Genomic DNA, 21,656 nt, shown 5'->3' on the forward strand with positions numbered 1-21,656 from the left:
GCAAAATTAGCGTTGTAGGGAAGAAGGGGGATACTGCTACACTGTTTCCATAGGGTTCCAGTTGGTCTCTTTGTTGCCACCCTGTACCCCTGACAAGGTGACATAAATACCTGCACAATGTAAGCCTAGTCCCGGCAGTCCCCGGGCCCTTCCAAGGACATCTAGAAGTAACTGCAACTCAGCTACAATGCAGACCTTCCACATTTACGGGGTGGGGCTGCTGAGTGCTGAAGAGTGTAGTGCATAAAAAATTGCCTGTGCTCTGTGGCATCCGTTACTATAGTCCAAAACTGCCCCAGGGAGCAACTACATCCAGTAATAGCATTTGTGAGGTCAGGCACTGTTGTTGGACGAGTAGGCCTGGCTCGCAATTATCCAAAAAGGTTTTTTATGTGGCTGAGGTCAGGGCTCTAAGCGAGCCAGTCAAGTTGTTCCACACCAAACTCATCCAACCATGTCGTTATGGGCCTTGCGAGCCAGGCCTTCTCGTCCAACATTAGTGCCTGACCTCACAAATGCTCTACTGGATGAATGGGCAAAAATTCCCAAAGAAACGCTCCAAGATCTTGTGGAAAGACTTCCCAGGAGGGTGAAAGTTGTTATAGCTCCAAAGGCAAGACCAACTACATATTAATGTCTATGTATTTAGAATGCAATGCCATCAAAGTCCCTGTTGGTGTCATGGTCCGGTGTCACAATACTTTTGGCATATAGTGTAGGTGTGATGGTCTGGTGTCGACATACATTTGGTAATATAGTGTAGCTCCTTAATGTGAGATGATATGGAAATAAGTTGTAATTCTGAGTAAGCAGTGGTAGTCTTTATACAATGATCTGTTTAATGAGTGTGTTCCTTCAAAGCACAGATACAAAAGCCAAACTGATTTTCAAAAAGTGTCTTTGTAATGCCATGTAGATTATTTTAAAATATATTCGGAAAGCCAGATTTTGTTTTTCTTCAATGAAAATGGGAAATCAATAATTTATAGTATTTTAGGAAGTGGAAGTGCTGAGTTGTGATAAAACAATTTCTCTTGCACAAACTTAATATCGCTGGTTGTCATAGAAACAGACTTTATGCGTTATAATGATTTCTGTGCTGGGATATTTAACTGTAGAGGAATAGAGAATGGCTATCATTTTCATTAACAGTTTCTCTAATGGATACAATAATTGAGGAATTAATTGAAATATCTTAGTAGCAATTAATTATGATAAAATGAATAGGTATATTTATACACGACATGTGACAACTACTGTGTTCTCCCTCATGGAAAATTTCTGGGGAGCTGATTATTACGCCGTGACAAACAAAGCACAGGAATAATTTTATTTTTATATGATGTTGTTTAGTTTTACCAATGCTGAAATTACTCTGGAGCCTTAATTTTAAGGCATACTTTTCTTCATGGTTATTAATTATTATGTGCCAATTACAATGGTGTCTTACAACTCCCATCATGCTTCTGCACACAAACTTCCATGGACAAGTAGAGTAATTTAGGATCAGTAGTCGTCTGGAGCTAGAGAACCAGAAGTTGTCCAGTTCTTGTTATTAGTACCAGGAATAGAAATATTAAGTAGTTCTTCCCCTTTACTTTTTATTTATTCAAATGTCTAAACGAGGCCATAAAATAGGCCCATGAAACAGTGATGATGCGGATGCTGATTTGTACAGGAATTGATGCTGAGAGCTGATAATTAAAGGCCTGTGTGAGAATGCCCCCGCACTGGCACCGAGCGGGATGCATATGATGTTCACACAGCCCTGCATTGAGCAGTCTCTTGCATGATTGGAATGAAAATGAAGCTACACGGAGCCAGAAAGGCGAAACACAAGACTGCATAAAAAAAGTGTCGTTTTATTACGGTGTTTGTAATACTGCAGCATAGTGGCATCCATCTGCCTTGAATGTTGATAAAATAATAAGTATTCTGTGTATGGATTTTGGTTTCTTACCAGTTTTTCAGACATTTATCTGTCTGCTTTCTGTACCCTCTAGATCAGTACGATTTTACGGGCCTCTCCCCAGCAGGTACATGGTTATCGCATGCCTGAAATAGTTATGGGACAGTGGTTGCTTCCTACTTGTAACCTTCTAAATGTGTCAAACATGTATATGTATATATGGCTGCTACTGTGTAGCAGGTTCCTAATGCCATTTCTTAACAGTACAAAATTACCATTGAAATAGGAGCACTCATTTCTCAATGTTTAAATTTACAGTTTTATACAGTGTTGTGATAGACCAGAGTTGTTAGTCTGTGGTGCAGCTCTATGGTAGGTAGTAGTATTGACCTGCTGGTGTTGTGAAAAGTGAGTTTTACCAGTTCCAGTTTTACACTTCCACATCCCATTAAATAATGGAATGTGGAAGTATAAAAGGAGACTTTCGTACCCTACCAGCAGCAACATACTTCACAACCCTGTTTTATTAGCGGTCAAGGATTTTGGGCACAGATTTGCTCTCCTGCAACACTGTCCCAGATCAATAATAGGACATTGGAGGCAATTGCCCCAGAGACCCTGATGTCAAGCCCCCCAACACACACACTTGGTGCTACTATACTGTGTAATTTCTGTGTTAGCATACACTGCACAGCAGGGCATATAGTACTTGTTGTGCTCTGTGATGTGGGAGCTCAAGTGGAGGCGCACTTGGTGCAGTTGTATTTGCAGAGACACAGACAGACTCCATTATGGGCACTAGTGATGGCAGTCAGCCTCCTACTTTCTGACAGGTGACAAGATCTGCCAGTCGATAGTCACTTAGTGCAGCTCCTTAAATATAATTCCGGTGTATGGTATTGTCTAAAGCATTCCAATCCCAGGCTGAATTGTGCTCTGACCTTCTGTGGGTTAATTAAAAAAAAAAGTTGCACGTTTATAGAAGGGAAGACCCGTAATCCTGTTGAGCAGTCAATGGCTTGCTACCGAAATGTGTATACAGCCAATATATATATATGGAGGGAGCTCCTTGTAACAGTGTTGCCCCAAGGCCCTACCTAACCCTGGTCCTACTGCCTACTTTTGCAGACCGTGTTGATCAGCGCTCAGTTGGAGAGATCAATGAATTCTAAGCTAATTGATGCCAGTGCTTTTGCATATCCTGTTAGGTTGTGATGTGGTGGCCTCTAATCACACCCTGCATCTTGATTTGGCCAGATTTAATTTTGGGAGGTATGCAGTTGAAAGCCTCATGCAATCATCCTGCGGCTTTGTTCATAATACCACACTATCCTTTTTCAACAGGCAGCATTTCAGCTGTTGAGCACGAAACTCCATAATAGAGCTTTAGATGTCATATCTGAAACAATATTATGAGTTTAATAGGATCCACCCTCCCATCTCATGATACTCATTGATATATGTCCTTCCTGATTATGATATCCTTTATTGATCTTTTAAAGGAAAGTTTGGCTCTATTAAAACTCCTCAGTCCTGTTTCTTCATGAATATTTGGAATTTTTTTTAATTTGACAGTAAGCATTTTAGTTTCATCATTGCAGTGTAACATGTTCTGATTACTATTGATTTGTAATAAAAATATATTGCCTTAAAATTAAATGCATCTAGCAATAAAGCTTGTTTCTTACCTAAGCAGCTCACGAATGCTCTCTGCGTTTCAGTGGGATTTGCCAAGTTCGAGCGTTCCTTAAACATGGCCTCAGTTGACCCTAATGCATAATTAATGCACCAAAATTATTTTTTTCTCATTGCATGTTAATAAATTCAGCCCACCATAAATAAATCAGATCTCAAGGTTTTTCTTTATTAAGATGCTGTGAAATATAGATGTTTCGTTGAAACTAAAAATCGCCATACATCACTTGTAATGTATATATTACTAAATGATTTAGATAATTTATTGGACAAAGCACCACCACTTTTAAGTCATAGTACATTCCAAATATATGCATATAAGAACAAATATGGCTTACCTGAAAAGAAAGCAAGGTTTTAGAACACATATCAAATTACTATTGTAAGGAACCTTGCAATATATATTTCTAAATAGCTCCTATCCCCAAAGATTACTTCTGAGCACCATTTTCGTCTTTTATTTAGTGTTTTATTAAGCCGATGGCTTGAAATGATCAACAATATGGATTTCACCGTACTGTTATTCTCCCAACTTCTGTATATGGCTTCATATAATTGAATTTGCCAGTATCAAGTGAAGCATATGTACAAAAGTTAAATGTAAGCATTTCTTTAATAAAAAATCATCCTTATAGTATTATAACAACATGCATGCCGAACCTGTTCTCGCTCCAATAACCAGTCTTTCATTTCCAATGTGAACCAGCTGTGCTTGGTTGGACCATCCGAGGAATTATTATTTTTTAAGTTTTTTAAGTATATAGCACCAATATTTTGTGCAGCACTTCATACAGTTCTTTAATTCAAAGGGTCTGACAAAACTAGACTAGAGAAGCCAACACATTAGACGAAGAGGGCCCTGCTCGCAAACTTACAATCCAGAGGGGATGGATGAGAATGTAAAAATATATTAAATGATCCATGAAACAGAATTGTCAGCATTTGTTTGCATGATTTCACAGATTTTGTATCTATATCTATGCAAGTTTACAAATTTGTGCAGGAATTCTTGTAAAGATAAGAAGTCCATTTTTTTTACATATTTTTCAGAAAATTTCTCACATCACAAATCTCATCTTGTATGCAGAGCATTAAGCTTTTCTGAAAGAGGGGGGGTGCAATGTGGAATAAATCACAAAATAATATCAAAGTTGGATGAATCTTGAATTCTATGGGAAAAGACAGGCAGGGCGAGAGAATGAAGCAAAGTACAAGAGGCTAGACACAAAAGCAATGTTAGATTAGATAGTGAAGGAGATGAAGACTAAACACACTAGTAATAAAGAAAATCTTACGTTGCCGTTGCTGAGCAAAGGTCCCAAGTCTCCTGAGTGAAAAAGAAACAAAATGCACACAAAAATTCAGAGTTCTCTGCTTCATTTTTGTTTGTTTCCTCCTCTTTTTTGGACATTCATACGAATGTCAATCAAATCAAAGCTTCAGCTTAATTTCATTTTTGGTAGCACAGCCGTGCCAATTAGTGAAAAAAATAACTGTCAAATTATTATGTTGTCACAAAAACCCAATTGAAAGAATATTATATTATCTTATGTTATTCTTGCCCATGGCTCTACCACTGGGGAGTGATGGTTTCAGTCAATCTCTTCCCTTCTGTGTTATTGTATTTCTTGGTTTAACAACAAACAATGGATAATTTGCAGCCATAAATTTAGGAATCTCTAATACAGTACTGTTCACACAAACTTGATTTTGTCAGTGCCATTGGAAATAAATAGGCTTAATTATTGTTCTTTACTTATATATGAGCTGTAACATATATTAACATATATTAGATCATTAATCTGACAAAATTATTACTTTGTACTCAATATTTTGTGGGAAACCATTTCTGAATGGTTAGATTGCAGTATAGTATGTGGGTAACTGTGGTCCATCCCACTTGGTACAACCCAAATGGTACATCCCTCTTACATTGAATATTTGTCATTTATAGTCTCTTTCATAAATACTTCTACATTGCTTACTCTGTGTGATACTAACACAGCAGGATGTGTCATGTCTCAATGTATCACACTTTTTACAGCAGTTGACACTTTGATTTTTATGCGTTTTGCATCCCATATATCCTCACATCACTAATTAATTCCTGCCTGAACTGTTAACCTCAGAATACATTGTGTTTTTTATTCATTTACCAAAGAAACTGTAAATTGTTCATAATTTTTTAAATGACAATGTAGACTAACAGAGCAATATTTATTGGAAAGAATGATTTGAGAAATGGCACATATTTAGACTGTGTTAGAGAGCAAAGCTTATAGTGTCCCTGACTGCCATCTATATGAAAACATCCAATACTATCACTTCACTATCAGACATATATATGCAGTCTAATTTAATGCTACATTTTCTTATGGGGTGTGTTAAGAGGACAGTTTTTTATCCAGCATAAAGGTCCAATTTAATCTCTTTCATAAAAGAAACTCTGCAGTTGTATCCTCAAAGCCCAACAGATATATCAAAAGCTTCTACATATTACTGAAAACAAGAGACACTAGTTAATTTTGCAGTTGAAGCTAGGATTTGCGATGGACATTTGACTGTGCCCCAATCAGGGCCATCTTAACCGTTTTGTAGGTCTTGGGCAAAGCAGTGCACTACCCACCCAAACAAACATGATATGAAGCAAGGATTAATCCACAGGAATATGCATATATGTGTGTACATGGAATGGAAAGCAGAGGGGGACTAGCTGCTTTGAGTCCAGCGGGCGAGCAAAGGCAAGTGGCCTCGAAGTAGGACCAGTCCTACCATGGATCCAGGTCCATTTGACCCAGACGGCATTAAGTGGTCGGGGAAGACCAAAGGGAAGTCCTCCTTTGGTCAGCAGCAGCGTGCAAGCTGCAGAGCTGCCCTGCTACTGCAGGGTGCACTTGCCTTGGGCTGTCAATTCTTCCCCGATCACTTAATGCCACCTGGGTCAAATGGACCCACCTGGATCCATGGTAGGACCGGTCCTACTTCGAGGCCACTTGCCTTTGCTGATATGTAAAACCATAAAATTCAAACAAGGTATATGTTTTCGCACGACTGTGTATATTTATATAATACGAGGGACGCTCAAAAAGTTTCCATACCTTAACTCTATTTCAAAACAAATGACATCAAAAACAAATTACATCACTTTTCTACAAAGTCACCTTCCATTGCGATGCAATTTTCCCAACGTTGTACCAACTTTTTCCTAGAAGACAATTAACATCAACTTTCCTGCCGATGGTTGTGTCTTGAATTTCTTTGCTACAGGAGATGATGGATGCTTCCACTGCATACTCTACCACTTGCTTTCTGGCTCCTAATGGTGAACCCACGTTTCATCACCTTCTTCACGATAACAGGCCATGTGTGGGGAACAAACGTCCAAGCACTTGCGCTTAGCCTCCCACCTAACACCCACTTTACTGAACTTAAGGCTGTCATGAATCAGGGCATATGCAGATCCAACACTCACATTCAGCTTTCCTGCAACCTCTTCAACTGTTATTCTGTTTTCGCAAATCATTTCCAGGGTCCTTTCTTCATTCCTCGTGATCGTGGCTGTAACTGAATGTCCGGAGCACTCTGCATCCGTCACACCAGTACAGCTATTTTCGAACTTTTCAATTCACTCATAGACGACTCTACGAGAGAAAACTTTGTCCCCATGCTGAGCACACATACGAAGATGAATTTGTGCTCTCGGCACACCTTCTGCCCACAAAAAACGTATGACAGAACGATGTTCCTCTTTGGTGCAATTTCTAAGTTTCGCAGCCATCTTCAACCCATTGTGAAACCTCATATACTAAACTGCAAGGGCAGCCCACTTGGCAGACAGAACTAGTCACATGACACGCTAACACACAACCAATTACTACTCATCCCGCCTTCAGCGTTTGCAACAAAAATGCGGAAACGTTTTGAACATCTCTTGTATTTTATTTCTTTTTTTTATGTACTAAAGATAACAGACCAGTGTAACTTGAAGGATCTTTTTAAAAATGGAATTATAAAAATCCAATAAGGTTTTTGAAAGTTCATTACAGAAATATATAAATAGTATTTGTAATATGAGTAAGTTCAATAACATAATAAGATAGTGTACATTTTTAATGAACCCTTATCAAGTTCAGGAAGAAATTTAGAATAGTTAATTTAAGTATAGCAGTTTTTTAAGTCTGAATTAAAATTTTAATGACGGTTCCAAAAGAAAATCTGACCTACTTGTCAGTTAAAACAAATGTTATTTTAATAAATCAGAGTATGCAGAAATTAAATCTAGGTCATATGTTTCTATGAATACATTAATTATATATAATGTGAATATATCAATGAACTTAAAGATATTTCCAGATTATTCTATAAAAATCATTACAATTATTTTAAGTGCAAGTAATGTCTTAAATAATATCTATATGTTGAAAATAATTTTACACCAGTTGAAGTGTAAATTAATCTTGGTTTTACATATACTGCTATCTGTAATTATTTATTTGATTGTTAGAGAGGGAAGTACACAGCCATATTTTTAAAATTCCAAATAGTAAGCAATCACCATGGAGACCAGGGCAAATTCTACTTATAGTGGTGCAAGTGCAATATTTGTCTTTCCAGCATTTAGCACTTTACACCTGATCTCCTTTATAAATATTGCTTGTTTCCATATTCCCCATCTATAACAAGTAAAATTGCTTATGCTAACTTTCCAGAAATGTCCAATGCTAATTAAGTCCATTTTCTGTATAATGTAATTAGACAGAGGGCCCACCAGGGTGATGAAGACTAAGGCATTCTGTTGTCCATTGCTAGGCAGTATGATAAGAACCTAATGTATTTGATGATAATAGATGTAAATGCATACAAACAACCACTATTCAGTTGTTACAAAAATTGTATTTTCATTGTTGAAACTGAAAATTACACTGTATTTTTAAACTTGCAAGATGAAATGAAGCCACAAACTTTCATGTCCCTCTTGAACATTCCTAACTTGTTTGGGAGAAATCTAGTTCTTTTGTCAGGATATGTACCTTCAAAACACTACATTATATCATTGAATTACATGACCAGTTATGAGACCTGAAGCTGGCCACTGTAGCAATGGACTACAAATTCTGTCACTCTCTGCAAGCCAAAACGTAGAAAGTTGTATCCCATAACAGCTAGTGGTTATCGGTGCTTTTAGCCAATGTGTATAGAATTTCAGAATCGATGTTCTTTTAGGAGCCAGAGAGTGAGTACATTTATACAGTTTTAAAAAAAGTCAGGTGCTAACAGTAAGTTTTTTTGAGGTTGCTAGATTTGTCATATATATTTCCTTTGATCATCTGATTAGCAATAGGGGCTACAATTTACATAAAGAGTGTGAATCAGTGAAGACAGCTTGTCCAGGGGGCAGCAATCCCTCTGGTGCAAACCATAGGTAGAGTCTAGATCACCTTCTTGCATGATCAGTTACCTCAATGTGCTGCTGAGTTGGCCAGTTACAAAATAAATCTCCCAACCGGCCCATTTAAGCTATGGCGTACTGTGCCAAATGGGCACAGCCTCCTTAAAATGAAGTAAAAAATGCAGTGTGCCCTTAAGAAGTCATATTTTTGGGCTCAGACAGTAACAGGCAGCTGTTGAGGGCTTAATACATCCCTTGGTAGAATAAAGAACAGGTTTCTTATTACATTGTTCCTCAGTATAAATATGCAACACCTAGAAAGACAAAACTAACGAACTGTGGTGCTAACAGGGTTAATAATCTCAGACTCTTCTACCTCTTCAGAGACATATTGTGATATTGTTTCTTAGAAGCTATAACGTCTGGGTTAGAGTAACATTACGTTTTTTTACAAGATAGATGAACAGAGGTTTGGTTTAAGTGATACACTTAAGAACCATATGTTTACATCTGAATGTTGACAAAAGGCAGAGCAGTATATATTAAAGTGGCTTTTTATACTTCATTCTCCCTATACACACACACACACATCAATTTACACACAGGCAAACATGCAGTTTAGACATTTCGATATAGAAGTAGGGGTTTGCATGCAATTGCCCTGCACTCTCCAGAAATGTTCTCAAATTTGCCTAGAATCTAGAAGACAGGTTCCTTTAGTAGCCACACATTTTTAGTTTAATAGAAACTTTTGTAAAATAGGACAAATGTTAGGTAAGTAAATTATGCAAAGTTACAGATAGATCATAAAATGTCTCAAGTTCTTGTTTGTGTAGACTTGTTTCCAACCAGTTATTTGTAGTTATCATGTTTTGGTTTGCAGTACAACTATTTTTTGTCCGTCCCTGGCAGTCACCATCCAAAAAACCAATTACGGTTTCCCCATCTTATAGTGTTGGTTTTTAGTGTTTTGCCCGTGTTGCTGTTTGGTGATAGATACCTTCTTGGTACTTGGGTACATAGAGTCTTCCTGGATGAAGAGAATGACTAAGTTACCAGACCAAGTAAAAGCATTAATGAATATATAACCCTTCTTAATTCTGTATGGGTTTAAACAAAGTGTGATTATTGGGGCCCTTCATCAAGAAGGCATTCTTGGATTGTACTGTGTTATAATGCATATTATAACAAGTTTATTGTCTTTTTGTGCTCTTTAACCCTAGTGTATTCTATTGTCTACCTACCTCACACTTACCTATTGCTTGCGATAGTGCCTTGTGGTAAAATTATTTTCTAGGCTCAGTCGAGATGGACCGATTGGGAGATCAGAGAGCTGCACAGAAGAGGGGCAGTCCCCATTTTGCAGCAGGGGAACTACTGCCCCCCTGGAACTGCCTTCTTAGGCTAGAATGTTTCACTGGCCATGTCTTTAATGACTTACCCTAAAAAAAGGGTCATTTTTTGGCTATACGAGATGTTGAGAGGTATGTCAGCATATTAAGAACCCGGAAGGGCATGTGAGAGTTCTTCTCAAGGAATATTGATTTCTCCTTGTAATCAAGGGCACTTGAGTAAAATGCCTTGATGACCCTATTGCTAGAAATCAAATATATTTTTCTGTTACAGACGAATGACAAGCGGCCTTGTGTGGTGGCACACATAATCACAATGTCAACATCTATGTATAAATTGCATATAGTTGTTATAGAGTGCCTTACAATATTTCATTCTAGTAGACACACACACTTACACCTACATTACCTTCGTGATTTTTGTAAAAAGTTCAAAGCACCAGACCAATTAAAAAGAAATATTGTTTTTTTGTGCTTTTAAAATTATCTGAACAAAAAAAGAAGAACATGAGAAAACCTTGAAGGGTCTTGGCATGAAGAAAAAGCAAAAACCGGTTCCTAGATGAAAGCTATGCAAATTAATTTCAAAGTCATGTCTAAAGCAGGTAAACTATTTGTTCCATCCGAAGGGAGGCTAAATGTCTACAGTTTCATTTTTTGCAGAGTAATATCTTATTCATGTTTTCTTTTTTTCATTTTCTTTGTTTATTACTTTTGCTATTCCCATAATTATAATATTTTTTTTATTAGAACGGCAATCATTTTATGAGTCTTTTTATTCCACCCGACAGTTTGAAACAAGATTAATATATGCCACTCATGTCTGTGTCTAGGTAGTTCCCTCATACTGTTTTGTATCTCTTTTTTGGGAAAATTAATTCATTTGACAGGTTTATACACATAACAGGCTGTGAAATCCCTTTGATTTCACAGCTGATTCACTGAGGATTTCATTAATACGGAATGAATGAGGCATGTATTTTTTAGGTACACAAAGATACAAAGCATGGTTTATGTATGTCCATGTTTCAAAAGATAAAGAAAGCGTCACATTCTCTTTTTGGTTTATGAATTTAATATGCCTTTTTGATAATGATTGATTACAATATTAACCTTGCAGTTGTGCTTTATATGTCTAAAGTTACCTGGTTTTATCACTAGTACAGCAACCAGCTTGTATATGACGACGCATTATTTTGCGAGCCTAGTTGAATATAAGGAGGCCGGGACTGTGCCATAGCATAAATGTGATAAGTATTAAGCAGTTTAATGAAAGCTAAAAAGTAACCCTTTAATAGCCTTTGTGACTCTTAGCCTATTGTTAAATGTGTGACTAGTATCATAAAATACTACATTTAGTATCCTTTTGCAAATGTACATAAGTTAGAGAATTTTTGTTGTGTCAGTTTCAATATCTTGCATGTACTGCATGTTTTTACTGTTATATCAATAGTTTTCCAATTTCTGCTCAAGGTAATCGTCACTGTTTCTCCACTTGCAATCCTTTTTTTTTTCCTTTTTAGCCCCATCCCTTCAGATTGTCCAACTTAACATCCTCCTCAATTCAAAGTTTAATAAAGCCTTCCCAATAGCCTTCCGTATTTTCTAGGTGTTTTTTTTTGTGTTCCGTACTATCCTTTCTATTCAGTCTTTATCAATGCGACCAATTCCCTCAGTCATCCTTATTCTTCTTGCTTACTATCATCACTATATTGTGTGATTGTGTTCCGTATTTTCCCTCTCTTCTCATGTAGTTATAATCTCTTCATAGTCATGCCTGATAACTGTTGGTTTTCTCTTCAGAATTCAAGGTTCGCATTGATATTCCAAACCTTTTCAGACAGTGCTTGGATATTCATGCCTGCTCTCCTATCGAAACACAACCATTGTTTGCTCAGATACACCAACTGAACCACTAATGTGCCCAGGTGTACACGTATCTGTATCCTTATTACTCCTCCTAGTGTTATTACCCCCATCTACCTCATATTATTATTTCTCACTACTCTGAGAGAGGAATCTTATGCTTGTGCTGACTTCTAGGTTTTCGGGGCAGAGGAAACAAAACCTATTTCTGTTCGGTGTGTCATTGTTGAGATTTGACAATAATTAAGCCGAGTGGGAACTGGCTTTGTTTAGCAATTGCACTAGTCAGCAGCTGTGGCCATTAAAGTATCTCATATTCTGGTACAACCCTAAATAAGCCAATATGTATCTGCAGGCAACTATTAGGATGGCTGTCATCACAAGACTAGGGAAAGTGAAGCATCTTGCAGTGAATGTGCCCCATATATTTTAATTGTGATAAAGTGCCCTGTGTAATAAAATTGCTTGTTTTGTAAACCTGGCAAGAGAGCTTCCTATCATCAAAAAGTGTCAATTATACTTTTTTCAACACAATTTGCCATATAAAATTTGTACACTTGTAGTAATTGCTGTACATTTATTGTGATACATAAGTTACAAATTGTTCTAAATCTGCACCATATTAATGTTTTATTTTAATTTTCAGACCTTTAGCAAATATCCTGCTTTGACCAACGACATCTCATTCTGGTTGCCCAGAGAGGGTTATTCAGAAAATGATTTCTATGACTTGGTTCGTAACATCGGAGGGGATTTGGTAGAACAAGTATCCTTAGTTGACCAATTTACACATCCAAAGTAAGTAATCATTGTTATGGTATAGCTTTGCATATTGCAATGTAATATCATAATTGGTTATTTTCAAACATTGAAGGTTTGAAGGACAATTTTCGATTGCGTCTTATGTGTGCTATAAAATTAAAGATTTTTATTATTATATGGTTGCTCTCTCAAACATTGTTTTTCTTAAAATACTATTATTCTATTAATGACTTAACATATCCAAGTTTGAATAATGCAAAGTGTTAACAAGTTAGACACTCTTTGATTTGATGTGGCGTTATTAGAAATAATGTGATTGGCTGATCAGCTGTTTGTGTTAACAAGCAACTGAACAGGTGTACATAATAAAGTGGTCAGTTAGTGTATCTATATATATATATATATATATATATATATATAATGCCTAAATCCACAGAGAAACCAAGGTTAGTTCTCCGAGGTGTTTGGAACAACCTACCTTCAGAGTTCCTTAAAAAAAACTGTGTACAAGTTAACCTAGAAGAATACATGGTGTTTTGAAAGTAAAGGGCAGTCATACCAAATATTGATTTGATTTAGATTTTTCTTCTGTTCACTTACTTTGTATTTTGTTAAATAAAAAAAAATAAACAATTTCCATTACTATTTTTAAAAACATTCTTACTTCACATAAATTCTCTATATTTTCTCACTACTCTAACAATGTCCCATAATGCGCATTAGGGGACCCTAATGGGTGCCTTAGTTGCCAAGTGCCTAGGTGCCTTGCAAGCAGTGGGGCTCGACCTCCTTGATCTCTTAGATGAGAACAGGGATGCCACCCCCTTTTCTTGGCGGGGCCCTGTATACTGGTGGTACACTCTTTTTTTCAGCAAGCTAATATTTGTGTATGTGCCATACCACTGTGCCATATTTGCTTACAGTTTCACACCACAAATTAGATGACTCTACAGATCAAAAAGATTTCTCTCTGGGTCAATTCATCTGATAACATTTTATTATTATTATTAGATTATTGTAAAAGTATTTCTTTATTGTTCTGGTTTTTATGTGTATGTGTCCAAACTAGAGAAATCTTAAGAACTGACTTGAAGTAATTAAGTCACTTTTTAGCAGATTTCCTACTGCTTAGTGGAATATATGGTGGTTTGTATGAGTTATGGAATCAGGCACTGACTGTACTGTCCATTTTCACTTAAGATATTATGCACTCTGTTTTGTATTATGAAAGCTACATAATGAGGGATTTATTCTGAGACATCACAAACTAAGTGTGAGTTGCCCTTATAACATCACAGTGTAAATGGTAGGTGCTGAAGTCACTACTATCTTCCCAGGCTTGTAAGCCAGAAAAGGCAAATAAATAGGCAGAGTCATATACCACTTCCCCACCCAGAGAATTAAGCATTTTCCTGGTGGCTGGTGTTAATCATCTGTAATTCCCAGAGCTTCCAAAGGAACGTAGCATTACTAGCTAAAGAGGAGATAGGTATGATTTTACCAACAAGAAAAAAAAATAATACAAGACGTGTATGACATCTTGTATATTTCTTCTGAAACACAGTTGCTCTGGCTGTGTCCCTCAATCTCTCTAATGTTTTTCTAACTCATATTCCCTCATGTCTTCCTATGCTGTGCCATCCTGTTATTAGCTTTTCTGTTTCGCTACATGTTATCCCTTGCCATTGTATTACTTGTTGACAGTTTCTTTCTCAGTTCTTTTTTCTCTGGGAGCCACTACTGCACTTACCTTCTACAGTTTGTTTCCCGTTGTTTTTGATGTCTAATACAGCAAGGCTTTCTCACTAAAAATGAATGATCCTTTTGAGTATTTGTAATTACGTTGCAGTAGATAAATAACTAATCCTTGTACAAAATTCTCAGTTAAACTGCCTATTGAAAGCACATAAAATGTAGAAAAGGCTTGGCACATATATCTGATATGCTTAAATTAGGACATCTATAATTGTTTAAAAAATTGAACTGAACAAGTAAAGCAATATCAACATTTTTGCTTTATACAAGTATACCAAACCGCAAGTGTTTTCTGCCCTTACTAGTTTTATTTATATAGTGCCATCATATTATTCAGGATTGTACGACCATATACTATATTGGAGTCTATTTAAAGCTAAATACTTTTTTTATTGGGGACTTTGGGCATAAATTATTCGTGCATTGCACCACCACTTTCAAAGCATCCCTACATTAGACATTTTTAAAATGGAAAATTTTCTCACCTTATCTTTTTACCATCAAGGAAGTTTTAACCATAGCATAACATATTTAGTGTTGGTAGTTCTATTGTTTTAGAGCTTTGGCTACTTAACTAATAGTTAGGTGGATTGCTATTGTCTCTTATTAGCAGAGGTGTTTGGTGAGGCAATTGATACACCGGTGTCACAATATACATTGTGTCAAACAATGCATATAGAAAATAGAATAACAATGCTAGAAGTGGAAAGTGAAAAGCAGCAGAGGATATGTTCTGTTTAAGAATACCTAAAGAAAAGTATAGTGCCTACTATTGGGGAGCATCATGGGAGCTGTAGTAGTTTGGTTTCAACAGAGCTTCATTGAATTAAAGTTCATATTTCTACATAGACCACATTTCTATTCTCACTATTCTGTTCCTTCCTTTCGTGTCTCCATAAACTGTGGCTTGGATACATTTGGAGATACGTTAAAATTCTTAAAATGTGCTATATGATATTATTACTTACTGTACTCATCAGCACAACTGTGAAATTGAATTAAGAGCATTTGTAATATCTTTTCATCAATGTTGTAATCTTAATACGGGGTTGGAACTACAATAACAGATGTATCAGGAGACAGAGTTAAGCTTGACATTACTTTATTATCCAGATTACTATTTTGGAAATGCTCCTAAATGTAATAGCTACTTTTAGTGGAAACAGGATCTGAAGAGAAAATAGATTGGTAAAGAAAAAAGTCATTCTCTGGTACAGAGCATCCCAACACCCCTCTGTACAGATACCACAGAGCTGATGAAATAATAGGTTATTACTGGATATGTTTTCACTCCTGATAGTTCTGTTTTGTTAGATCTATATTTGCAGTTGCTACAGAATGATTCCCAGAATCACATAAATGTCTTTAGTTTATTATTATTTTTCGTAAATTCACTGTTTTTTAGCTGAAGTTAGAATTGCAAAGTTGTTAGACGGAAAAAACCCAGCAGGTAATGTCTCCTAAAGTAAGAATGTTTTTTTTTCTGGTTTTATTTCTTTTAAATAAACCATCATGGTGTTGTCTTGCACAAAGATGTTCTGAATGTTACTTTTAAAACTTACTATGGTGTTGGTATACAATTTAGGACAATGGCTTACAAATGAACACCATCTTTATAGGATGTGAATCACAAGGTGTCGGTGTTTTTTTCATAGCTAATTATCTGGAGGTAATTTGAGAGCCCAAGGAACAAGACCAGTCAAATAGTGTGGCTGGAGATGTGTAGGCACTGGGTTGAGAGCTCTAAGGCAAGAGGTGTAAACAAGCTATTGCAGGCAGTCCAAATCAATAAATAGATAATCACTCCAGAAGGTCAAGGACATGCAGCACAGGATCACGAAGGGTTAATAAGCCAAGGTCATGGAGCAAGAGGCAAGCCAAAGGAAGGTCAAAAGCCAGGAGGTCAAGCAGGCTCAAGTAAGGGTATGAGCTGTAGCAAGGGGAGTGGTGACTGTATAGGTACAGACATCAAAGCTTGGCAACATTCAAGCAAGGAATGAAGGGTGAGTGGGGTTTAAATATAGAATTAGACTTAAGACTCTTCACACCCGCATCAGGATGCCCCCTCCTGTCACTCCAAATTGCCAGGAACACCCATTCTACATCTGTGCTAGTTTCTCCACCAATGAAGATGTGCCATCGAGCAGCAGGACTCTTATTCACTCGCCAAACACGGCATGTGCGATAATGGAGACCTGGGTGCGGCCTATTCCAGAACCGCGCTGCTGAACACGGACAACAGATTGCATTCAATCATTTTGCTAATGCTACCTAAAATTACTGCGGAAATCATGGTGTACATATTGGTAATGTAAGATGCAACACCCGCTGCTGCCAGCACCCTTCCGCAACACTCCCAGGACCTCTGTCTTGCAGTGAAGACTCCAGTCTAACATCATACCCGTCATCCTGGATCATCCTCTGGTTGGTCACTGTCTCCAGAAGTGATGCATTTAGTCTCTCACACGCATGCTCGCCAACATCAACTCACTTAAAGGGCGCGAACCCTAGTGGCTTCTGGGACACTATCTATTAGACTCTGACACCTTCAATAAGCTTCCCGCCGCAACTTAGCATTTATGTCTCTGCCCCTTGATCCAATCCCTAAATCCTGCACCAGGTCCCGATTCCCTGCTCCTGTACCTCTTCTGGTTGCTGTTATGGTGTTTGCCTTATGGTGTCTGACCTATGGTTTCTCTTGGACAGATTTACTAAGCATGGCTTGTCCTCTTACTCTGCACTACCTATCGCTGATGATCTATTGCTGACTTTAACATGTTCTCGGACTCTGTGCTATATATCATTGTTCACCCAGACTGAAAACCAGTTACTGACCTTGGCTCGTTCCCACCTTTTTCTCTACTGCTCTGTAATCCACCCAATCTAGTACTAATACAATATAGTCTGTCTACTTCTAGCTATCTGCCTAAGGGGTTTCCTGCTATGCTCCCTGGCTCGACTTACAGGGGAGGTAGTTGCCCTGCCTATCCTTCTACTTGTAGGTATTTGCAGGCTAGCAACTAGTAACTTTTGCAAGAAGGGTTCCAGACTGCTAGATCCAGATAGTCTCACTAGCTGTTTCCTGACAGGCAATCAGAAAGACCCCAAAAACTTTGTGGAAGGAACCCAGCCATCAATTTTGGATACGTTACCAGCCCTCCTGTACTTGTCCTTCATTTAACATTTCACGTATGTACATGTGCTCCCTGCCCCTATGTTGACTATTCTGACTACTTAGATATATATTCATGCATGTCTTTATACCCCCTCATTCTCTGACCTGGAAAATGAAACACCTTGAAATGTTAGCTTATTTTGTCAACATGAAACAGGCACGAGAAAACCAAAACTGGGTATGATGACTGCATTTTTTAATACTTGTTTTGTTGGCTTATATACTGTAATTCAAGATATGTGAATACTGTGAAAGGTAGATTATAAAAAGGTGTGTCTAAATTTTTAATCCCAATACCAATTTGATTTAAATCGTAGAGTTCACTTGGACTTCGAGACATTTTAACTGTACATCTTTAATATTGCTGTGTTTTGTTTACCAGTGTACTCCAAAACACCAAGCAATAATAAAAACATGTAATATATATTAACATATAATGGTCAAAGATATCAAAATTCCCATCAGAAGGGAAACATAATGAATCACTTAAACGCTTTAGTTTCTCTTTATTTCTCTCTTTCATAATCCAGTATGCCTAACAATAGCATTAATTCTAAATAACTCTAAAGCACTATATATTCTCCTAAATAAATTTTTAAATATGTGACAATCACGATGACGGAAGATGTGTACATTTTTATGCGTTTTATATATAAATGGCTGTAAAGTACTATTAATTACCGTGGACCTCAATGACTAACAATGTTTTATCTCTATTTGTTTTGATGGTTTTAGGGTACCTGTTGGTTTTAAGGCCCCTTTTCTTGTTCCATACCTGTGTCATGTTTATGTGGTCATGTTTATGTGTTCATGTTGTTGTTAATTTTATGTACTGTAAGTTTTAAGATTTAATATTTTGTAATAATGGTACAGAGTCTTCTGTCCCTTCATACATAAAATATATCTGTCAGGTTGTTTTGTGCAGTTGGGATTGTAGTTGTCCTGTCTTGATCAAGAAGCTAACTGAGCAGCTATATTTAGGAGAACGGTTTGGAAGATTGCGTTTAGAGATATGTCTTATAAAACCTATTTTTTCAGGAACTGGATCAACACTTTACAATCTGTTTTAAGACATATTTACAATATTAATTTTCTGTTCCTAAGCAGTGTGGGGGAGTTACTTTCGTTTTCTCCTTCTCCATCAGTAGACTATTGTAGGAACTGCTCCATGTAGATGAAACATCCCTCTAAATATCACATAACCACACCATGTTTATCATTGTGGCTTTATATCGGAATAAATAAAAAGTCTTTTACCTCATATGATCATCTAAATGTTTGATTTCCTGTTCTCAGTGTTTTGAGTTTTTTTATATAATTTTTAATGAGGATGAAAAATTGAGATGTCACAGACATCAAGTAAAACAAAGCACAATTGCACCAGATGATACATCATATCCTATGATAGTGCATGATACATAGAAAAGAGGAGGATGTAACTGTGCCTTGGCACATGTACATGGCAATATATGATCAAACTGATATCCTTTCCTTCTTCCACATTTCCGTTTTCTACTGATTTTGTTATAAGGAAAAAAGAAAAATGTTCATATGTAATCCAAAATAAACATCATATGACTGTAGATTGGTATCTGGCCATCCTCATGTCCTTGATTACTGATTGTATTTAAAAAAAAAACAAAAAAACTTTTGTAAACAATTAAATAGAAAAACTAAAACTTACCCCGACATACCACCTGGCCACCCACAGCCCCAGAGATTGTTAAATAATTGATACACACATGATATATATATATATCCGCCTTGATGACTCCACCCTGAGAAATATGCAACACATTTGGCATTATGTGTTCAAGTCTGTCTGCCAAGGTTTTTGCAAACAATTTTACATCTAGGTTCATTAAAGTGATGGGGTGGTAAGACGCCACACTACTTGGGTCTTTATTCATGTTTCATAGTTTCCCCAGTTATTCATTTATTTATAGTTATGGCATTAGTTACTTAACTGTGTGCCGCTCAATAAGACATCATTGAACAGGTTAGGTGAGATTGCAAACTTTTTCAGAATTATCCGGAATATCCGTCGAGGCCAGGGGTTTCCCATTTTTAAGATAGCTTGGGAGACCCCCATTTACTGAATTGTGGAATTTAAAATATCTCAATGATAATTTATGATTCTAGGGGATTTAGCTAATTTAAGTAGTTCTGCCCTCTAATTTATGATCTGAATCTTTCTATTGATTACCTGATAGTAATCACAAAACTCCTGACACATTTCTTCTGGGCAGCACACAGTCCTATTGTTAGGGGCATGGATAATACTAATGCTATGTTTCCTACCCATGATGGCAAGACGCTTTCCTACCCTATTGTCCCAAGTGTAGAATGTATTTTTATCTTAGAATGGATGGTTATGGTTATTTAATTGAGATGTATTTTGTAACACAGAAACATAGAAGAGTTTGTCCTTATTTAGTACTGCCTTATGCTTATCCCACACATTTTATATTTCATTACTGTTTTAACCAGATAAGTGGAATTGAAAGTTTTCTAACTGAAACAAATATTGGGATAGTTTGTCTTACGTCCCATTGAGTTTTGGGTGGCATAATTATACAACTTTAAATGTGCTCTTCCATCTACTGTGCTGAAGTTAACACTTTTTAAACTAAATGTAACATTGAAAACATTGTTCCTGGTACTGCTGAATGCCAAAGTCCTTCCTAGAAATATTTTTCTCATCATGTAGATTTTTGCCTTATTCAGGGAATGCTTTCTTGTCACATAAAAAGCACTCACTGATTAGTTTCCTTGGTGTATTTGTGTGATTAAAGCTTCAGAGGAAGCAATAAAGTGTCACTTCTAAATAACATGCTAGAGAGTTCATCTAATGTTTTGTCTTAGCAGAACAGCACCTTTAAAGGCATTGTGTATTTGAAATACCAGAATCTGCTGAATAACAAATGTAATGTGAAGTAGTGAAGGTCAGATTGACAACCTTCCAAATAGATTGTATGGTGGTGATAAAATTCTTGGCGTCCAAAGTCTTGACTGTTATTGGGTTTATGATGTTGGCTTCCAAGTACGTGAAGTAGGCAGTTTGCCAAAAAAGTTCAAAGTCGAAAATATTGGCTATACTGCCAAGCAAAAACGAAGGTTGTAATGTCAATTTATTTTTTGTTTTAAGAAACATCAATGTACTTTCAAGTAAAAAGTACATTTATTGCTGTCAGTAACCACATAAATAACTGTCCAGAGCACTTCAACCCAAACACCCATCAGCTATTGCTCACCTATTTCAATATGAAAGTTCCTGGAGTTCTCCCAGGACTGTGAGCTATATTCATGTATCACACATAGCATATTACTGTTCCTACTGATATTGATGTATCATAAAGAAGAGTATTTGGGATAAAACAATGCTTTTTTTGTTGACGGCTTTGCTAGCAGACATGAAGACAAAAGTCAAGATACTTTTGTTATTTTGATAAATAACACTACAATGGCTTCTTAAGACTTTCACTAATGATTTGGACCATCCAATCCTGTCTAAAGTTATATGAAAAATACAAAGGGCAGGAGAACAAACTGAAGTTAGCTGTTGATATAAGACAATTTGGCAGAGCATAGATGGTTAACAGGGATTATGCCCTAAATGTCTTCTCCACAAACAAAAAAAAATCTCTTAGTGTCGTGCTAATTTTTAATATTTAATTGATTTATTTAGAAATTGTAACTTGCAGAGAAGATCGATGCGTTTATAGTTATTGTAGATTGTGGCATTCAGTAAGA

The 21,656-nt window shown here is 36.7% G+C and overlaps 1 protein-coding gene across 1 annotated transcript in view; it reads left to right on the forward strand.

The window, feature by feature from the left end:
• LOC149302668 (phenylalanine--tRNA ligase, mitochondrial-like) overlaps positions 1-21,656 on the forward strand; it is a 113,422-nt gene that overhangs the window by 58,926 nt on the left and 32,840 nt on the right. Inside the window, exon 5 of the mRNA XM_089482302.1 lies at positions 12,858-13,009. Within this exon, the coding sequence (XP_089338428.1) occupies positions 12,858-13,009 (152 nt within the window). The remainder of the gene's footprint in view (positions 1-12,857; positions 13,010-21,656) is intronic.

The sequence above is a fragment of the Sceloporus occidentalis genome, unplaced genomic scaffold, assembly GCF_023333645.1.
Source record: "Sceloporus occidentalis isolate IW3139 unplaced genomic scaffold, rSceOcc1.0.p SCAF_18, whole genome shotgun sequence".
NCBI classification, from domain to species: Eukaryota; Metazoa; Chordata; class Lepidosauria; order Squamata; family Phrynosomatidae; genus Sceloporus; species Sceloporus occidentalis.